This window comes from Cynocephalus volans, chromosome 3 (genome assembly GCF_027409185.1).
Source record: "Cynocephalus volans isolate mCynVol1 chromosome 3, mCynVol1.pri, whole genome shotgun sequence".
Lineage (NCBI taxonomy): Eukaryota > Metazoa > Chordata > Mammalia > Dermoptera > Cynocephalidae > Cynocephalus > Cynocephalus volans.
In genome coordinates this window covers 22,680,537-22,700,555 of record NC_084462.1, presented here as the reverse complement: position 1 = coordinate 22,700,555, position 20,019 = coordinate 22,680,537, and the positions used below count along the sequence as shown (strand labels likewise).

At 43.7% G+C, this 20,019-nt stretch overlaps 1 protein-coding gene across 2 annotated transcripts in view; it reads left to right on the top strand.

The window, feature by feature from the left end:
• Positions 1-15,515, top strand: part of SMURF1 (SMAD specific E3 ubiquitin protein ligase 1) — a 104,939-nt gene extending 89,424 nt beyond the window's left edge. Inside the window, exons 11-18 of one of the 2 annotated variants that reach the window (XM_063088898.1) lie at positions 887-990; positions 5,818-5,932; positions 7,181-7,359; positions 8,531-8,668; positions 9,477-9,597; positions 10,715-10,916; positions 13,211-13,286; positions 14,859-15,515. In XM_063088898.1, coding sequence (XP_062944968.1) covers positions 887-990; positions 5,818-5,932; positions 7,181-7,359; positions 8,531-8,668; positions 9,477-9,597; positions 10,715-10,916; positions 13,211-13,286; positions 14,859-14,958 — 1,035 coding nt within the window. In that variant the 3' untranslated portion in view covers positions 14,959-15,515. Of the gene's footprint in view, positions 1-886; positions 991-5,817; positions 5,933-7,180; positions 7,360-8,530; positions 8,669-9,476; positions 9,598-10,714; positions 10,917-13,201; positions 13,287-14,858 lie in introns of both variants that reach the window. The other variant, XM_063088897.1, reaches the window with a different exon arrangement.
• The last annotated feature ends 4,504 nt before the right edge of the window (positions 15,516-20,019 follow it).

Here is a 20,019-nt window from a genome sequence, read left to right as displayed (position 1 = left end):
GACATTGTCAGAAACTATCTAAAGAGACCAGCAGAGAACTAGAGCCTCTCCACAGTGAAGGGCGCTGAGAAGTGCCCGGGGCTGTACCTGATGCTAGGCACAGCAGCGCTGGAGGTGCATGTTGGCTTAAGTGCCCAATTTTGCCCACAGAGCAGTCTTTAATGGCTGCCAGGTATAGTAAGAGCTGAATTATTTACATTTTGCTTCCAGATCATTTCCACTCAATATCCCCTTTCCTCTTGGGATGGTAGAGTTTTGAACAGCATTAAATTTAAAGCATGAAAAGATTCTTAAGTGCCTTATCACTGAAGATATCTACAAGCATTTAGCCACTTCCACTTAAAATGATAAATCCGAGGGAATATTGGCTGACCACGTTTTCTATGCTTTGAGTAAGCTACTTTATGTCTTACTTAAACCCTTTTTTGTTTTTTGATCCAGTGGGAAATCATGTGTGATTTTTCACTTTAGATATAAAAACAGGTTCAGAATTCTTTTAACATTCAGACTCTCTAATGACTTCTTCATTTTGGTTAAAACACATAAGTTGTTTATAGGGTACACTGAAATTAATTTATATAGAGAAAATCAACTCTAGTGAGGACATTTGTCCTTAAATCCTTAGGGATTGTGCTGCAAACAGATAAACGTGTTTCCTCTAGGTTTGGAGTTACCTGGCATTGTGTTTTTGTTGTCTCTGAGGGTGAAAAGATGATGGAATATACGAGATGCCAAATAAACATTCTGGAATGTAGTAGATGCCAAGTAAACTTACATTTGAATGAATGTTTTTTTTTTTAATCAGGTTCCATTATCAATAATCTTTCATCTTTTTATAACTTTAACAATAAGAAATGTTCTTTCTGAAACTAATTTTGCTATATAGGAGTCTTATCGCCAGATAATGAAGATGCGACCTAAAGACTTGAAAAAACGACTAATGGTGAAATTCCGTGGAGAGGAGGGTTTGGATTATGGTGGCGTGGCGAGGTGAGGCACCGGCTTATCCACCCTTTTCTACTGCGTGGGTTTCAGCATAACCGTAACTGTTTTCCGGCAGAAGTTGTTTGCCCCTTTCTTCTTAAATGCCTCATCACTGAGCACACCTGGACAGTTCTGGTGCTGATGTCACCTTGGAGCAGTCAGGACATCAAGTGCTGGCTTCAGCCAGCTTTCTCAGAATAAGAATTCCTGAGCACATGTACGATAGCACCTTGTCATACCTCATCAGAACATTCGCCATTTTGTGATCAACGCCGTTAATTCACTTGTTGATTAACGGTGATCAATCGCCGTTAATTCACTTGTTGTAAAGCTAGAGTTAAACTTCTAAACTTATCTCCTCCTTCATCTAGTGTGTCAGAACCTGAAACATGAAGGACCTGCTCCTGAAACTAATATGGGAGGTGGCCTTGCTCTTCTCATTAGAGAATTTCCTGAAGGAAAAGTTGGGGGGGGGGGTGTACATGTAAATTACATTTGTATCAAAGGAATTTTGTAAAATGAAATTTGGAAATTTTGGTCAAAATAACTGAAGCAAGTGATTTAAAAAGCTACTGTTTCCTATGCCACCTCTATTGGCTTTGGAGACAGCTGCTTCTTTACTTGCAGCCATTTCTTGTAATAGGTGTCTTTATATCACTCAGTTGAGTAAGTTCAGGTTTTTATCTCCTGATTTAATGATCTGTGCTCATAGACACAAGGTAGACTGGATAATCATGGTGGTGAGGATTTAACTTAATGCTCTCACCTCCCAGTTTAGTGATATCAGTATTTTTAGTTCTTCTATCATTCGTCTTTGTAACTTTGTATAATGTGCTTGTCTTCTAGTGCTTCGAATTGTTTTTGGTCTTGTTTTTTAAATCACCATAAAGTAGTCATTTATTTTTTGATTCATCACCTGAGACATTATCTCCTGACCTCTCATTTTCATAAGAAACGGAAGATTTACATTGTGTTCCATAACCAAAATTAAGTCAGTCTCCTGTGCTTGTCTATCTGTTATTTGTAAGGGTTGACCATCATCCATTGTTTATATTATTATGACAATGTAAATATTATTCAGTAAGGCCTTAAATAGTATTCTATAATTTATCTTTTTGAACAAATTTAAATTTTTCCAAGAATTTCTTCTTTTTTTTAACCAGGTTTTGTCTATCTTCGTTGCCTCTTATACTTCAAAATCCTCCAGGACAGTGGTACATGTGACATTTTTTGACATCCTGCCATAGGTCCCCTTTCCTCAGACAGGCGTGCATTCCATGTTCCGACTGCATGGAGCTGTTTTCCCCAAGATCGTCACGTAGCTTGTCCTGTCAGTTCACTTGGGCCTCTACCCACACGTCACCCCTTCAGAGAGGCTTCCCCGACCACTCTCTGAGTTAGCAGCCCTTGTCACCACCTCACGGGTCGTGTTGTATGGTCTTTCTTGGTCTTGTCTGCATCTCCCAACAGATACAAACCATACTCGTTGAGGAACTCTGTCTTGTTCATGGCTGAGTCCTGATTCCTAGAATAGCACCTAACACATAGCAAGCACTTGTGTCGATAACATCTACCAAATGAATGTATTTTACTTCAATAATTTCCTCTCCTCCATTTCCTTTCTTTGGTCATTATGAAATGCCTGTTACTCAGATATTGGATCCCTGGATTGATAGTTTCTGTCTCTCTCATCGTTTTTCTTTTTTCCTCTTTGCCGTTTTTCTTTTTTTCTACTTTCTAGATTTCCTCAACTTGTCTTCCAGTGCTTCGAATTTTTTGGTCTTTGTATTAGTCCGTTTCCATGGCTTATAACAAAATACTTGGAACTGGGTAATTTATAAAGACGATGAAATTTATGCTTACAGTTTCTGAGGCTGATAAGTCCAAAGTCCAGCTGGTGATGGCGACAGTGACCCAGGGGTCTCATATTGCAAGATGGTGGAAGCAGAGAGAACAGAAAGACAGACTCTCTCTTCTTTTAAAGCCCTCAGAACTGTGCCCCTGACCACCATTTTTAATCCATTCACTACTACATGGTCCTATAATCCAATCACCTCTTCAGGGCTCCCCCTTTCAATTACCATAATAGGATTTCCCACCCTCTTAACAGTCACAGTGGGGGCCAAGTTTCTAATACATGAAACTTGGGGGGCACAATTCAAGCTTCAGTGAGTTTTGGTGGACATAACTCAATCCATTACATTCTTGTTTTTTAAATCACCATAACATACTCATTTATTGAATTCTATTGTAATAAAATATAAAATGAAATAATTAAATTAACGTGTCTATCACATGATCAAATCTTTTCATGAGACCACCCCTATAATTTATATGCCCCGTAAGAATTGTATTTATTCATTAACCACTAGATATTGAGACTCTACCATGTAGTAGGTACCAAGATACAACAGTGAGCAAAACAACATGTTCTCTGCCTCAAGCAAAGGTGCTCTCAATCTGATGAGGTCCAGGCATTACTCAAAGAATTATGCAAGTAAATACAAAACCACAATTCTTGTAGGTGCCACAAGGGAGGACCCGTGTCCCTATGAGGACGTGTAATAGTGGCCCCACCATCGCGACAGGGGGCCTCACACCTTTACCATTCACAAATTCTTATCTCAAGTTTCTCCCTTGATCTCTTTAATCTTAATTCTAGAAACCGTCTTCCTTTTGGCAAAATATAACTTCTTTTTGCCCTTAATAACACTAATTCCATTTCCTGGCAAGAGGTTTAGGCTTTCTGTCCCTGCTTTTTTTAGATGAGAATCTTCCTACTTAGTTATTCATGTCTGTCCTAACAATTGAAATCAAACTACTTCCCTGTTCTTATCTATGATTTTTCTTTCATAGGCTCAAGATGTCTCCAGAGTTCAATGTTTCAAACTATTTCAATTTACCATGATTCTTTTGCATGGCTGGTGTTATGTATTCCTAGGCACGCATGTGAATAGCATGGTTTGGTCTGGTAGGAGTTACATTCCTTCTGCCTTTTCCATAGTTATCTGATCTTCCACGTGAAGGTAAGTCTTTGTAGCTGCCTTGATTAAGATGATGCCACAGTGGGAAGAGCTTGACTCCTAGCTCCACCACCTCTGGTGTGGTCCTGCATTGTTATTTCACCCCTTGGAGTCTTCCCTTTGTCTAAATGGGATTATACTGATCTCAGAGAACTGTAGAGAGATTTAAATTACACATGTATTTCACTTGTGTGTGCGTGCATGTCTTGGTTATCTGGTCCGTGAGAATCAGTCTACACTGACCTTCCCAGTGTTTGGTCCTGAAGCCATTTCTGTCCTCTCTCTTGTGCCTGATTCAGTAGCTCTACCCTTACCACTTCCAGAACATACCTAAATACATCTTTACGTTGTCCATGGCTCATCAGAATGTTTACTTGTGTTCTAATCACTTCCTGTCTGGACGGTTGCAGGTCCTCGGCTTTTTTGGAAAAGGTTCTTCTGAAATCAAACGCCAAAACTTGGAGAGGAATTAAAGTACAGTAGCTGAGCAATTTTGTCTTTCTAGTAAGGAGACTTTATAAGAACCAGAGTCTCATCTCCTCAGGCAGCTCCTTTCTGTTCTTTTGAGTGCCATACCTATCTGTTCTGGTCTGATCATTTTTTGTGTATTCTCACAATTTTCTTGTACATATAATTTGCATTTGTGCTTATCCTTCCCTATTCTGTCTCATTTCTGTGTCTTTTTTGTTTGAAAGATTAAGACATTTCAGAATAAAATTTAGGGCTGTTATCTTAATGAGATTCATCCATTTGAAAGGAGTTTTGAATAGAAAGAATAAAAGGCTATTTGTAGAACTGCCACAGGTGTTTGTGGAAGAGTCCCTCCATACCTGGACTTATCACACCTGACCAGAGCACCTGAATCATGCAGTTTCTACTTAAAGGGCTTTTTTTGTTTGACTGTTTTTGATTTTAGAGTTTTTCTAAATAATAAAAGTGATTCAAACATTAAAGGAATTCAGAAAATATAACTAATACTTATGTACCTTATGGAGATTTTATAACTCTTAGAATTAATATTTTTAAGATTTCAAGTAGTTTCTTAAGTTATGAAAGTGAAAATGTCTATGGCAAAAAATAAGAATTCAGCAGAAACTTACAAAGGGCATAAAGTTGTTTTTAAACAATCCCCTTGCTGCTTCCCTAGACGTTGAAATATTTTCTCCTCATTTGAAACATTTTACTGTAGAAAATTTAAAAATTAGAAATAAGCAATTGAAAAAATGGAAATGACCCAGAATTCTTTTTTGGGTGTGGGGGGGGAAGTGAACAGCTGGCCAGTCCGGGGATCCAAACCTGTGACCTCAACTGAGCCAACTGGCCAGCCCTGTCCCAGACTTCTAATACTCAAGTTAATTACTATTAAAATGGGATGATACTGCTTTTTATTGAACTTTTGTGAGTTAATGCCACATCATTAACATCATCACTTGTGATTTTGATCTTTGCAAAGTATCAGAAAATCTTAGCTGAGGTGCAGGAAAGCCGGCAAGTAAACTGCTGCGAACACTGGACTTTTACGATGACACTGATTCTAGTCAGCCTTTTTCAGCTGCAGATTTATTGTTGTTTTGGTCATCTTGTGGTGAGGAATAATTCGGTATTCATGAGTTGCTTCTGGGTGCTCTTCTGGGTGTTGGGAGTTCTGTTCAGCTTGTTTGCCCAATCTGTACAAATCGCTTCCTCTCTGAGCCAGGCGCCCTTACCAGTGGCTCATTTTGGCCTTCTAGGGCCTAGTGAATCAGTCCTTTTGTTAAGATCTAAAACTAGAAATGTGAGCACATATAAAATATTTTCCTCTTGTTCCTAGGGAGTGGCTTTATTTATTGTGCCATGAAATGCTGAATCCATATTATGGACTATTCCAGTATTCTACGGATAATATTTACATGTTACAAATCAACCCAGATTCTTCAATTAACCCTGTAAGTATTAATGAATAAAGAGGTTGGAAATTTAGTTAGACAATTTTTAGGATGGATTTTCACTTTTAGTCTCAATTCTTGGTTTATTCATTGTAGACTTAATCGAAGACTATGGCACATAAAACATGGAAAGGTTGAATGAGGATTGGATTAAGATGGATGACTTCAATCCTGTACTTTTAGTGCTTGGGAGCATTGGATATGTTGTTTTCAAGGAGAATGAGAGTGAAATTGAGCTACTTGTACACGCGGACATTTAATTGCCATTTGAGAGGACTCTGATACGATGACCGTGTTTGTCAAGGTGTTATTCTGAGAAGCGGGTTACAAAGTCCATCCTCCTTCCAATCAAAATTGGAATATTTCCATAGTTGGCTTCTTTGGCCACTAATGCGGACACTTTTAGTGCGCTTGCTTTAGAGATGAGGAAAAACGTGCAGTGCTTGAGTGACCGGTACAAGGTTGGCAGCAGGCCAGTGGAGGACTGTCCCTGTGGGGCTACATCCGTCATCAGTGCTGTGCACAAGGCCACTGAGGCAAAGTCAGGGACAAACCATACTTGACAATTCAAATGTGGAAAAGTCTTACCAACATGGAAACAAAGTTTTGACTACTTTTCTGAGATGATTATCATTCAAACCTGAAAGTAGAAACTTGAGGTTCCCTACAGATAAAAACAGAACTGCTCTGGTTTTAGAATGATTCTTTTACGTGGCTCATTCATACTCATTTTTCTCTGTGTTCCTTTATTCTTTCCTGGGGGACTGGGAAAGGGCAGCAGCAGCAGAAGGGGGCAGCCCTGTCTCGTTTCTTTTGCGCTCAGTGGAAGGAAAGCGGGCTTGCTTCCTGGGTGTGCAGTCTGCACAGTGCACAAGGCCCTGCGCTGAAAGGCCCGTGCTTGGTTTCATTCTCTGCTGTCACCATATTGACATTCTCAATATTTTTTGAAGAAGGGGCTCCACGTGTTTATTTTGCACTGGGCTACTGCAAGTTGTGTCGCAGTTTTGAGATGTTGGACCCATGAGCGTACAAAATGTTGTCCAACTAATCTATACAAAAGATATGCTGTAAATTTTGACCACCCAAGCAGCCTTATTTCATCTGGTTGTGAGTGTAACCCTTGAGTAACTGAGTCAGTGTTTGGTTGCCTGTGGGACAGTTCTCACAAGAAGCTTGCAGAAAGCACCGGATATCCACCTTGGTTGGTCATTTTCCTATTGAATTCATGTTCTCTGGTGCCCCCTACAGGACCATTTGTCTTATTTCCACTTCGTGGGTCGGATCATGGGCCTGGCTGTGTTCCACGGACACTACATAAATGGGGGGTTCACAGTCCCCTTCTATAAGCAGCTGCTGGGGAAACCCATCCAGCTCTCCGATTTGGAATCAGTGGACCCAGAACTACATAAGAGCTTAGTGTGGATTCTGTAAGTACTGACTCACGTTCAGTTAATTGGAAATTCATATATAGTCACCTGCCTTAGTGCGTGCCACTACACTTGTTCTGTGTGTTCGTGTGTATTTAGGGGATGGATGTGAAATTAGAGAAGAGAAATAAAACAATTGTATTACAAGCGGAAACAAAAAAGCAGATTTAACAAACAATACTTAATTGCCATCCTCAAGATATTTGGCCAGTTTTTCTTCATGGACTAGGTTTTTTTGTTGTTTCCTTGAATTATGTGGTATAATCACAAATCTTGATAGGCTAATCCCCAGGCCTCGGGGAGGCATGTGTGTGTGTGTGCGCACACATGTGTGCACAACACCCTACTGTCTCCAGTTAATCTATAGAGGGGCCAAGAAAGTATCAAAGCAAAATTAATATTTAGTTTCCTTTGTTTTCGAACTATGCTAAGCACTCTTAAGAGCAGTAGGCAGACAAGAAGAACTGTAGGTATCTTGTGAAAGAGCCAAGTTCACAGGAATGAAAGATCCAGGCTCTGACAAGGGCAGGGGAAGCTGATCTGAGTGGGAGATGGGCCTCTCGATTGTGTCCTGTGTTTCACGTGTTCCATCCTCAGGTGGGGAATCTGGGGGAGTTAGGGCCTTAGTCCTGTAGAAAATCTTCCACTCTATGTTTTTAAGAAATATGATGAATTAAAGAGGCAGTTTTAACTTTCAAGTGCTTTTTTGTTCGAACTGAAGCACTTGAAAAGGCTGCGCAAAGAGGGGAAGAAGCATTTCCTTGGTGCGCCTGTCTCCAGGTTGGCCTCCCTTCCTCTCAATGACCTCCTCATGATTCCCTCCTCTCTGTTCCCCGACTCAGCTTACAGCGCAGTTAGGTTGCATGTCTCATAAATGCAGAGAATGGTAGAGCGACCCATCACCTTCCCTCTATGGCTGAGAAAGCCAGGAGTCAGGGGCATCTGGAACTAGAGCTGTGGGCGCCCAGCTCTTTCCAATACCAACGCCCCCTCTGCCTACGCACAGGTTCCGTGTCCCCCTGCAGCTGTCCTCTTCTCTCTCCTGCAGCTCTGGGTGTGATTGTCAGTAAAGGCTGTCTCTCTTTCTGCTGATTTCCCCATGTAATGTTCTGTTCATTGCCACATGGTGGCAAAGGTCTAACTGACATCGTCTTGTGCCCTACCTCGACAGAGAGAACGACATCACCCCCGTGCTGGACCACACTTTTTGCGTTGAGCACAATGCTTTCGGGCGGATTCTTCAGCACGAACTGAAACCCAATGGCAGAAATGTGCCTGTCACAGAGGAGAACAAGAAAGAATATGTGCGGTAAAATCCAGGGGAGCCTCAGTGGTCACCTGTGGGGAATAGCCACCTGCCCGGGGCTGTCCTGCACATGGCAGGGTTTAGATTGTTATAGCTCCTTCACTGGGTGAGGCTTATCTGTCCCTGGTGGCACCTGTGACCAGAGTCACTTTAACTGAGGCATCAGGCTCAGCAGCAGCAGTGAGGTCTCTGCTTGGAGGGGCCCTGATGTGGCCAGGGCCAGCCTGTCAAAGGGACAGAGCCCAAGCGGGAGAAGGACTTTGAAGTGACATCCTGACTCTGGATGCAGGGGTGGTGAGCACAGGAGAGACGAGCAGCCTGGAGGGTTCCTTGTGATCAGTCTCAAGGAAGTCACCTCTGTCCTGGTCTGTTTTCCACCCCTCACTGGAGGTAAATCAACGTAAGGGACTAGTCACTTGCACTGGAAGTTCAGAAGCACGTGGGCGCGTCTATGCTCAGACACATGCATAGTTCTCACACTGCCCTGCATTTTACTTTCAAATGTACTTTAAATTATGGCAGTTGCTGTAACAGGTCATATTTAAATCCTACTGATGTTTTTAGTAAAGAAATAGAATGTATAAGGGCCTATGCTGACTCATTTTTAACTTGATACTAAGGCCAAGTACTTCCAGCTGGTGGGGTTTTTGATTTAGTGGGGAGGGCTGGAGGGGCTGGGCCCTCTCAGGGTCTGCCTGCACTGCGTTCACATGTTTGCTGGACTGTGACATCAGAACTTGCTAATGGAGGAAAAGAGGTTTTTTTCATCATCCATTTGGTATGGCTTCCAACTTGAGAGTTTTTCTTACAGGTTGTATGTAAATTGGAGGTTTATGAGAGGAATTGAAGCCCAGTTCTTAGCTCTTCAGAAAGGGTTCAATGAACTCATTCCTCAACACTTACTGAAGCCTTTTGACCAGAAGGAACTGGAGGTATGTGCTCGACGTGCTTAGTCCACTCAGGGCCTTTGCGGGTTCAGATGCAGCAGGTGTTTGTCTGGTTAAACCCTTGCTGGAGAGTGAGGCTTGCACTCTGCCAACAGGCCCAGGAGTCTGTCAGCTTCCCAGAAGGACACGAGTCAGGGCTGGAGCCAGCAGGGGAGTCGCGGGTTTTGTGCCAGTGTGTAACAGGCGAGGAGTCCACTGGGCGGCAGTGAATTTGGATGATTCTCAGGAAGTTGTTCAAGGCATTAGTGCCTTCTCCCATTTTCAGGATCTCTAACAGTGGAGGTTCCATAGCCCTCTCCTGGGTAGTCATCTCAGATCAAAGAAATTATCTCATATGTAACCCAGTTCTCCCATGAGAATTTTGAATTTTTCATTTTTTTTTCAATTTTTTTGCTTTTTATCTTGGCTATTATTAGACTAAGAACAAAGTGTTATTTGTCTTCTGTAATCATACTTCATGTATTTGAATACAGTGATCCATTCATCCCTTAGCCATCTCTGTTTGGTGCCAGATCGCTCAAGCCTTTCAAGTTGTTCTCGTAGTCTCTCTGCCTGGAGTGAGATGCCGAGAGCTTGTGAGCCAAGAGGCACTCCCTTGGGTGGAGCACTATTTCTGGAGCAAACTCTTAAAGAAGTTTTGGAAATATGCTCCATTTGCCCTAACTCCACGTAACTCTTGCTGAGTTCTCTTTGGACGTTAAATTCCATACATCCTTGAATGTCCTGGAGAGACCACTGTGATGTGGCTTTAACTCACGTTTAGCTCTGTTCAGTCTTGGTGGACTCACACCTCACCAATGCAGAGCAAAAACACAAACTTGGCTTATAAGCTAACATCACATCAGTAGCGTGCACTGTAGTCCTTGGGGTCAAAAACCATCCTGGAGGTAGCAGAAAGATTGAAGCATGGTGCTTCGGGCCTGCTGTTTCTGAACAGCTTTCTCCCTGTCTAAATATCTGTCTTGTTTATTTGGAAACAGCTGTGTCTTTGCTTTGGAAACCCAGTTTTTAACTCCATTCGTATACTGGAAACCTAGGAGGCACATCATGACGTTGGTTTATACGTTTTGGAAATAACTTGCCTTTATAAACACCTTCACAGCTGATAATAGGTGGCCTGGATAAAATAGACTTGAATGACTGGAAGTCAAATACTCGGCTGAAACACTGTGTGGCCGACAGCAACATCGTCAGGTGGTTCTGGCAAGCAGTAGAGACCTTTGATGAAGAAAGGAGGGCCAGGCTGCTGCAGTTTGTGACTGGATCAACTCGAGTTCCTCTCCAAGGCTTCAAGGCTTTGCAAGGTGACTGACGTGGAGGCAGGGTTATTCCATTACGCATCTGTGCTGGGTGTGTTCCATAGCAGGCCAGGGCAGGAAGAGCTGGAATTGGTTGGGCTGTTTTTCTGAAACACCTGCTACACACCAATGTAATAAACATTCTCTTGTAACAAATGCTCAGCACTGTGGAGGTGCTTACTTGGCAGGTGCCATCTGTAGGCAGGTGTGGTGTCCTTGCCAAGCACAGACCATGGAACCACTCCAGGGCACATGGGTTCCACCTCCTCACTGCTTCCAGAAACCTCATAAAGGTTGACCAGCCTTCAAGGTATTTGGTGTGGACCATCATTTTCCATCTCTGAGAGGCCAGCTTACCCAAGACCGGTAGAGAGTAGTGGCCCCACAACTAGAAGTTGCAGATGAAGCCCTATTTAGCCATAAGACCCACTGAAGGAAGAGGATGTCACACTCACTCTCTTTAAGCCACTGATGTCATCGCTCAAGGGACGGAGTTCCTTAGGAACGGTCCCAAAGTGACTGTAGGGCTGGCAGCCTGGTATGTCATCTCTTACACTTAGGATTTGGAGGGACTGTTGCTGATAGCTGGGAGGAGGAAGGTGAGGGATAAACTGAAATTTAGCTAATCGAACTTTAAATATTAATAGATGTACAGATATATTACAAGTACAGAACATTCACTCTGACTTTCAAGAACCTCTTTGAGTGAACAGAGGTTTATTCTGTCTCACTAGGCTTTGCTCATAAGGGTACTTGTGCCTTTTCCATAGTGACCTCTGCCTGTAGAATCACTGCAGGGGGTTTCTGCCTGAATAAAAAAGGGGTTCTAGGCTGAGCCCCCCTTGTATATGGGAGCCTCCATCTGCTTGACCAGCTTAATAATTATGACTACTAGTGCTTGTTGGTGCTTGGTAACTTACAAAGCCCTTTCTCATTCAGTTCTCCTAACAACCTAGAGAGCCTAACTGAGCAGGTATTATTTTCTCCACCACACATATGAGGAAACTGACATTCATTGAGGTCGTAGGATTTATTTTTTCCCCAAGAGAAAATTAGTAGGGTGGTGAGTGGTAAGCCAGGGCAGGAGTCCAGATTTTGTGACTCCAAATCTTTCTTTTCTCATTACGTAGCTGTCTTCTTTTCCACAGGAAGTCTCCTTACTGTTTAGGAAAAGTCCCTGTTGTTAAAAGGATCTTATTGATATCCTCCATAATCAGATGGACTTCAGCTAAATGCCTGTGTAGTATCTAGCAGGCAGGTCAGCCCAGACAAGAGAGCAGATGTGACGAGGGGCCACCTGACAGGGTCACCGTCCAGTACAGGGAGTGCCCGTGCTGTGGGAGGGAGTGTGAACGCTGCTTGCTTGCAGAGCAGGGCGGGAGGCAGATGCCTCCATTCCAAGGAATCCAACCACAGGGACACAGGCCAGGCACCAAGTGGCCAGGGCCCAGCAGGAGGTCTCCCCAGAAGCACCCCAGGCACAGCCTGCCCCAACTCCCCAGGAGATGGGGCTAGGAGGGAGTGGCCTGGAGACAAAGGAGCCAGCTTCTTCTTGCCCCAGGTGCCAGTGACAGTGGGTGCTGCACTCATCTCCCAGTGGCCATAGCGAGAGACCTTCTTCCCTCTATGAAAGATGGTGGTCTCTTGCCTGCTGTCATCTCTTCTGGCCTCCAGGGCTGCCTCTAAAGGCATTGCTGGCCGTTGCCCAGGTTGAAAGGCATGTCTGTGAATATGTAGGAGTGAACAGCAGCAACACAAGGCTCAGCAGCCTCTGCAACCACCCTTCCCAGTGTCCTGCAGCCCTCATCAATCAGCAGGGGGGACGCTGCCTGGGTTGGTCCCCATCTCTACAGCGGCAGTGGCGGGTGCTGGCCAGTGTGGTGCCCATTCAGGGTGGGGTTTGGAAAGACCTGAGCAAGGAAGGGCCCAGTGGAGCCCAGTGCCTGTCCCCCCACCCCCACCCCAGAATTGCTTGACGAGTCTTCTATCCAAAGGGCGCGACAAACAGATTTAACCTACAGATATCAGCTCTGGAGCAGGCTCATGGTCAGGGTGTATTTCAGAGCATGTTCACCAGTCTTTCCGCTGCTGCCTGTGATGGTCTAAATTGTCTGATGTTTGTCACTTGATGGCCATCCCGGCAGAGGCTTGTGTTGCTACGTGAATCCATGCCCCTGTAGCAGAACAGCCTGCCTGGTGTTGGGGCTGAGAGTGTGGTCTGGGAGCTGTGTGGCTGGGAAGCGCCGGGGCTTCATCCCTGAAGTGCATTAACTAGAATGTTGTCTTGTAAGGTTCTACAGGCGCAGCAGGGCCCCGGCTCTTCACCATCCACCTAATAGATGCCAACACAGACAACCTGCCAAAGGCCCATACGTGGTAAGGACTGTTGTTGTGGAGTCACTGTGTCCGGGGAGCATGTCTCCAGAAGATGTGGGCATTCACGTTATTTTTTTAAGCTATTTTCTTACTTGTAGGTCTCTGCCTTTCATTTATGCAAAGTCACTTATATAGTAGCACTTGTGTGCAAGGGGACAAGTAGTTTGCAGTGTGCCACATGTGAGGGTGATCAGAAGTCTCTTTTGGGAAACCAAGTTTGTTGTGAGATACGTCATTAATTACTGCCAATGTTTCAGCAACAACATGGGGCTACCACTCCAACAGGCCTCATCTTGTCTTCAGTGGGTCCTGATGCATATATGTGTGTGGGTGTGCACCCATCAGTAGGGTAAACTGTCCAGTTTTTAGTTGGGACTGACATTTCTGGGTCCCCATTTTCCTTCACAGAGTTTTGCCTATGACAGAGGCACCTTGTCTATTGAAAAATGTTTTCTCCCTAAATTTTAACTTAAAAATTAATATCCACAGTGGAGTATTTCTTTAGGGTTTAAAAACCTGATCATTTACATAAACTTTGTCTCTGAACCACTTATGGAGCAGAGCAACCACCTCTACTTCAGGAGAACCAGTTCCAGATGTTGCTGAAATGCAACATGACATGTGGGAAAGTTTCTGGTTTGGATCCCAAGGATGTGGGTTCAAATGCTGGCTGGGACACCCTCTAACGATGTGATTTGGGGCAAGTTACTTATGTAACTTCACATCTGTGAAATACAGCTATTCCTAGAACTGTCATGGATATGAAGGCCCTGCCCTGAGTGTGGCTTGTGGTATCTGTTACGGGAACATGCCATGTTGACGCTCAGCAGCTGCTCTCTATTCATAAGGCTTTTGTCCCTTAATAGCTTAGTGCTTGGAATAAAACAGATACTAAAAATATCCTCTGACAGTAAAGCTCTAGAAAAAAAGAGTGGCACACCATTTAACCTTACTCTTGATAAAAAACATCCTTAATTGCTTAACCCCTATAAATTCAATATGTCCTCTGGGTCACAATTTTGTATTTTTTGATTTTTTACATCCTTCATGAAGGATGTCTTTTTCTTTGCACAAATACTAGAAGCAAATTTCCCCATGGAAATTCTGAGCCAAAAGTTTAATATTCATTTCATCTTTCAGGGATTTGACATTTTATTAATTTTGAGGTATAGTTTGCTTTTGCAGGGAATTTTCCAGATGGCCCCATTTTGGTCCCAGATCAAGTCCCAGAAGAGTAGAGAGACATGCAGTAAATAATTAGTGATGACTTGACTGACAGCCAGTCTGGATGACAGGGGTCTGCAAGGGGGGTATTTCTGGTACAGAGAAATAATTTCTGCCAAACAACAAACAATTTGAGAGCTTTGTCCTAATATAAGCAGTAAGTAGTAATTTGGTTATATTTTGGTTTTGTATGCCTTAAGATTTATTTTTCTGTATGCCCCACCATCCCCACCCCTCCTTCCCACCCCCACACTGCAAACGCTCCACTCCTGCCTGTCCTTGACCTTGAAGTGGGTCCTAAGGCTGCATTGCCCCAGCAGTGACTCTTGCTGTTTTGTCCTTTTCCAGCTTTAATCGGATCGACATTCCACCTTATGAGTCCTACGAGAAGCTCTACGAGAAGCTGCTGACAGCAGTAGAGGAGACTTGTGGGTTTGCTGTGGAGTGAAGAGCAACCAAAGGCAACCGATTCTAGCTCACGACCACCAGACCAAAAGCATATAGCTTCTGTGCGCCTCCCGCAGAACTGCCTGAGGCCCTGGGGTTCCAGATAACCTGAGGGAAAAGGGTTGTCTCCCTCCCTTTCATGGAGGCAGGGAGGGGGGCAGGGACCTTTGTTGGTGGCTCCCACCCATAAATCCCTCCTTTATCATAGTACTCCCATCCCCTTCCATCACCCATCCAATCAGATGCAGCCAGGTTTAGGCCTTGGCCTCGGTCACACAGGATACCCTGCTGTGGTGGCAGCATACTTGGAGATAAGGCTCACTGCCCTGTGCTCTCGATAGGAGCAGCAGCCACAGTTCAGGACTGAGCTCGGCTCACTGAGGGGCTGGAACTGGTAGCTGTACCAGCTGTTCCCTCTCAAAACAGCCTGGAGGCTCCTTTTCAAGTTCAGAAGCTGCCGGATATCTCACCAGAGCTCAAACCCCAAATTTTACATCCTAGCAGCCTGTTCTAGGTAGCAGATTAATTTCTAACTGAAAAATAACTGTATACTATTTTTTTTGGAATTCTGCCACCACAGGAAGCTTGAGTCAAAATGTGTTTCCCCTTTGAAAGGTAAAGGAATTGAAGTAGCTTTTGCTGGAGGCCCGGGGTATTTCTTTTCAGGGTATCCTGGCTGAAAAATTTGTTTTGCACAGAAAAAAAATGGTCTTTCCTTTTAGGAGTCCCTTTTGCTGCATTATCTATCCCGTTTGGATTTTTTTTTCCAGTGAAAATACCACCTTAGGGAGCTCATAAAAGAACAGACCAAAATCAGCCTCAGATCCAACCAGTCAGTCCCAAAGCTGTGACTCCTGTGCCACTGTTGTATGTAGAAGAGCACTGATTGTGTCACTTGGAATATTAACAAAGTATTACGTGGTAACTGCTAAGAGCTAATCTAACAAAACAAAATTCTGTTATCGTAGCTGCTGGCTTGGTATAAACTAGCTTACAAGGGAGAGGGGGAACAGATAACCCTGATGACCTAAGTCCACCTGAAGTTATTGTTTTGCAAAAAGTAGGATGTGAATTTAAACCCGTGACAGCAGAGAGGGGGTGACTCCACACTGACCCATGTGGCCCTTTTCTCCAGTAGCAGATGGTGACACTAACAATTGCTACTCAATTCACTTGCCCAAATGTCTTCGTATGATGATCAAGGCCAAAGTAAAGCCTACACTCTTTTAAGTTTCTAACACCATTTCCAATTTGCACAAAAGTACAAACTGTATGTTATTTTAGCAAAAGTGGCTTGATTCCAGATATTTAAACTCCAGCGAAAAACAGCAGCAGCAACACATTTTTCTGTCTGGTTTTGTTGTCGTTGTTGTTTGGGAGTGGGGCGAGTACAGGGTAATTCATTAGCATGATATTTCACTGCTGTGGAAGTTTCTGAATTAAGTACTGGGATCCAGCTGAGGGTGTGAGATGGATTAGGGGGACCTTTTGGATGACTTTTACCCGTTCTTTTTGTTGCTGTTACCTTTAGACTGGCGGGTTTGGAGGAATACTTACCCTTCTGCATCCTGCAGTGGGTCTTTTGGTTGCCCCAAAAGCAGTGTGTGATTTGATGTGGGGAGCGCTCAAATTTCTTGTCATAGACCCTCCCCTTGAACAAGAGATTTGCCCAGTTTGGTGGGTGCCAGTGCCGAGAGCTGTGAGACAACCATACTTCTGGGCTACTGAGGTTCTGGGATGGAAAAGGATGCCAACTGGGATTTGCTGCAGAAGGAGAGTTATAATCCATTCAGAAAGTTAAGGCCAGATTGTAGGCTTAGTCTCTTTCAAAAGTTCTTCCCCATTTGGGCTTATCCTGTATCTCATTCACCATGATGCTTTCTAAGAAGCATTCTAGAAACTGGCTCCCCAATGACTCTGTCCAGTCTTCCCTTGTAATCTTCTCATGAACAGTGAGGAAGTGAGAACTCCAGACCTCCCCCGGAGAGATCTGCTCTCTCTCTGACATGAGCCTAAACTGTGGGAGGTGGAAAGACATCCCTCAGAGAACTGAAGTGACCTCCCAAATGAGGTCAGAAGCACCCCTGATTTTCCGGGTGGTGTCATCGAGAATCTTCAGTGATTAGGAAGGCAACCAGGGTCTTGTGGTTTAAAAGACTTTGAAGCAGGAATGTTACATTTGACATCTTTAAAACTACCTTCTTCTTGTTGGGAGGAGTGGGGAACGATCCTTAGAAGCCGCATCGCCAGCCCTGTGCCTCTCGTGTGTCAGGTGTCACTTCCACCAAGATCCAGAGGGCTGCATCCTGGCTCCTCCACGGGCTAGCCCAGCAGACACACGAGCTACATCTCATAAAGGCCTGTCTCTGCTTCTCTTCTTGCACTTGCACACGGGTTTGCCAGCCCCTATCGGGCACCATCATCAGCTGTGTGAGTGTCGCAGACCTTTCCAGAGCTCCAGTGTGCTCTTTCCAAACAGGCATCTGTGTCAGTGGCATTGCACTTCTAGAACCTTAAATGATACAATGGTTCAGTCCTTTTGAGCCACCCCAAAGAATACAGTGTGGCAAGCAAATGGTTAAAGTTCCTGATGGCTCCACTTTGGGTCCCAGTGACGCCCATTCATGTGCGATCTCATTTGTCGCGCCTCTTGGTGGTCCTGACGACCCACCCGTTCCCCCTCACCTCTTTGCCCAGATGCTTCAGGGGCCCAACTTTTCAGGCTCGCCCTCACCAGCGGTTGTAAGCTGACACTCAGGGATGTAGCAAACCACACTCTGCCAGTGCTTTCAGTAGGAGAAGCCCGGAGGCTGCTTGGGAAGCTTGGGGTGACAGTCACCTGTTGACTTCTGAAAGGAAATCTGCCGCTAGATCGAATTTTGACCCTAAGCTTGCTCAGCCACATGGTCCAAATTCAGGTTAGGTGGTCCTCAGATCTGAGATGTCAGGAACGGCCTTCTGCAGAGAACAGGCCCCGCCCCCGCCCAGTCTGCAGCCAGGTGTGTGCCGCATGGCAGCCTCCCCGAAACATAGTATGAATTTTAAAAATTTGTTTATTTTTGTTTCTCAACCACTTTATAATGTATTTTTTAATTTATTTTGTAATGTCTTGTTTTTAAGTATTGCTGCTATCCTTGTTATTCTTCCCACTGTTTTTATTGCTGATTTATTTTGTGGAAGTTGTACACTAATGTTCTGTTTTATGTCAAAATCAAAGGTATTTAAAGATATACTAGTTCTATTTAATGTGGTTATGGAACCAGCTGGAAACACAAAACAGTGATTGTACAGCAGGCTGGACCCGGGAGGTCAGGTTCATTTTGTTACATATGCAATAAACTCATGACTTTACATTTTTTGGCGTCTGTTATTTTGGTTTGGAAATGAGATTCCAATTTTCTTTACGATCCCACAAGGAAGAAGTCAATGATCAGAAATACTGGCAAGGGGGCCGGCAGGTCAGCTCACTTGGGAGAGCGTGGTGCCGACAACACCAAGTCAAGGGTTAAGATCCCTTTATCGGTCATCTGTTAAAAGAAAAAAAAAAAAAAAAAAAAGAAATACTGGCAAGGACCTTGTAAGGAAAAAGGGCAAACTTAAAGGATACAATTGTAGGAGAAACTAATGAAAATATGACAGTCAGTTGAAAGTGCTCGATCAAGCAAAATTTGTGGGATTGAGAAAGTTTAGAATCTGTTGATTTCCTCTCACATTGGTCATTATTTGTTAGTTTGGGTTTTTTGGAGTTTTTTTTTTCCTTTTTTACATTTTTTTTGTCATGGTAAAATATACATAATACTTATCAATTTAATCATTGGTAAGTGTACAATTCAGGGGCATTAAATACATTCACAATGTTGTATATAAACATCACCACTGTCTGTAGCAAAACTTTTTCATAATCTCCCACATAAACTCTGGTCTATTAGCAATACCTCCGCATTTCCACTACCCCCAGCCCTTCATACTCTCTAGTCTACTTTTTTTTTTTTTTTTTTTTTAGCAGCTGGCGAGTATGGGAATCCAAACCCTTGACCTTGATGTTACCAAAATCAACTGAGCTAACTGGCCAGCCCACCTATTCTACTTTCTGCCTCTATGAATTTGCCTATTCTAGGTACCTCATATAAAAGGAATCGTACAATATTTGCCCATCTGTGTCTGGCTTGTTTCACTTAGCATAAGGTTCATCCTTGTTGGAGCATGTATCAAAATTTCATTCCTTTTTATGGCTAAATAATATTTCATTGTAGAAAAACCATCATTGGTGTGATGGTTAAATTTATGTGTCTACTTGACCAGGCCATGATACCCAGTTTTTGTCCGAAAACTTTGGTCTAGATGTTGCTGTGAAGGTATTCTTTAGATTTGATTAACATTTAAATCAGCAGAATTGAGTAAAGCAGATTACCCTCCATAATTTGGGTGTGCCTCATCCAATTAGAAGGCCTTAAGAGAAAGGACAGGTCTCCTGAGGAAGAAGGAAATCTGCCTATAGAGTGCCTCTGGACTCCAACACACACACACACACACACACACACACACACACACACACACACACACACACACACACACACACACACACACACACACACACACACACACACACACACACACACACACACACACACACACACACACACACACACACACACACACACACACACACACACACACACACACACACACACACACACACACACACACACACACACACACACACACACACACACACACACCACCCCCACCCCAATCTTCCCTGACACACACACACACACACACCACACACACACACACACCCCACACACACACACACACACCACACCACCCCCACCCCCATTGGTTCTGTTTCTCTGGAGAATGCTAATATACTTTGGCTGGTTCTACCTTTTGGCTATTGTGAATAATGCTGCTATGAACACGGGTGTACAAATACTGAAGCACCCTCATGTCTGTTCGAGTCCCTGCTGTCAGTTCTTTTGGATATATACCTGGGAATAGAATTGCAGGATCATATGGTAACTGTTTAACTTTTCAAGGAACTGCCAAACTGTATTCAATA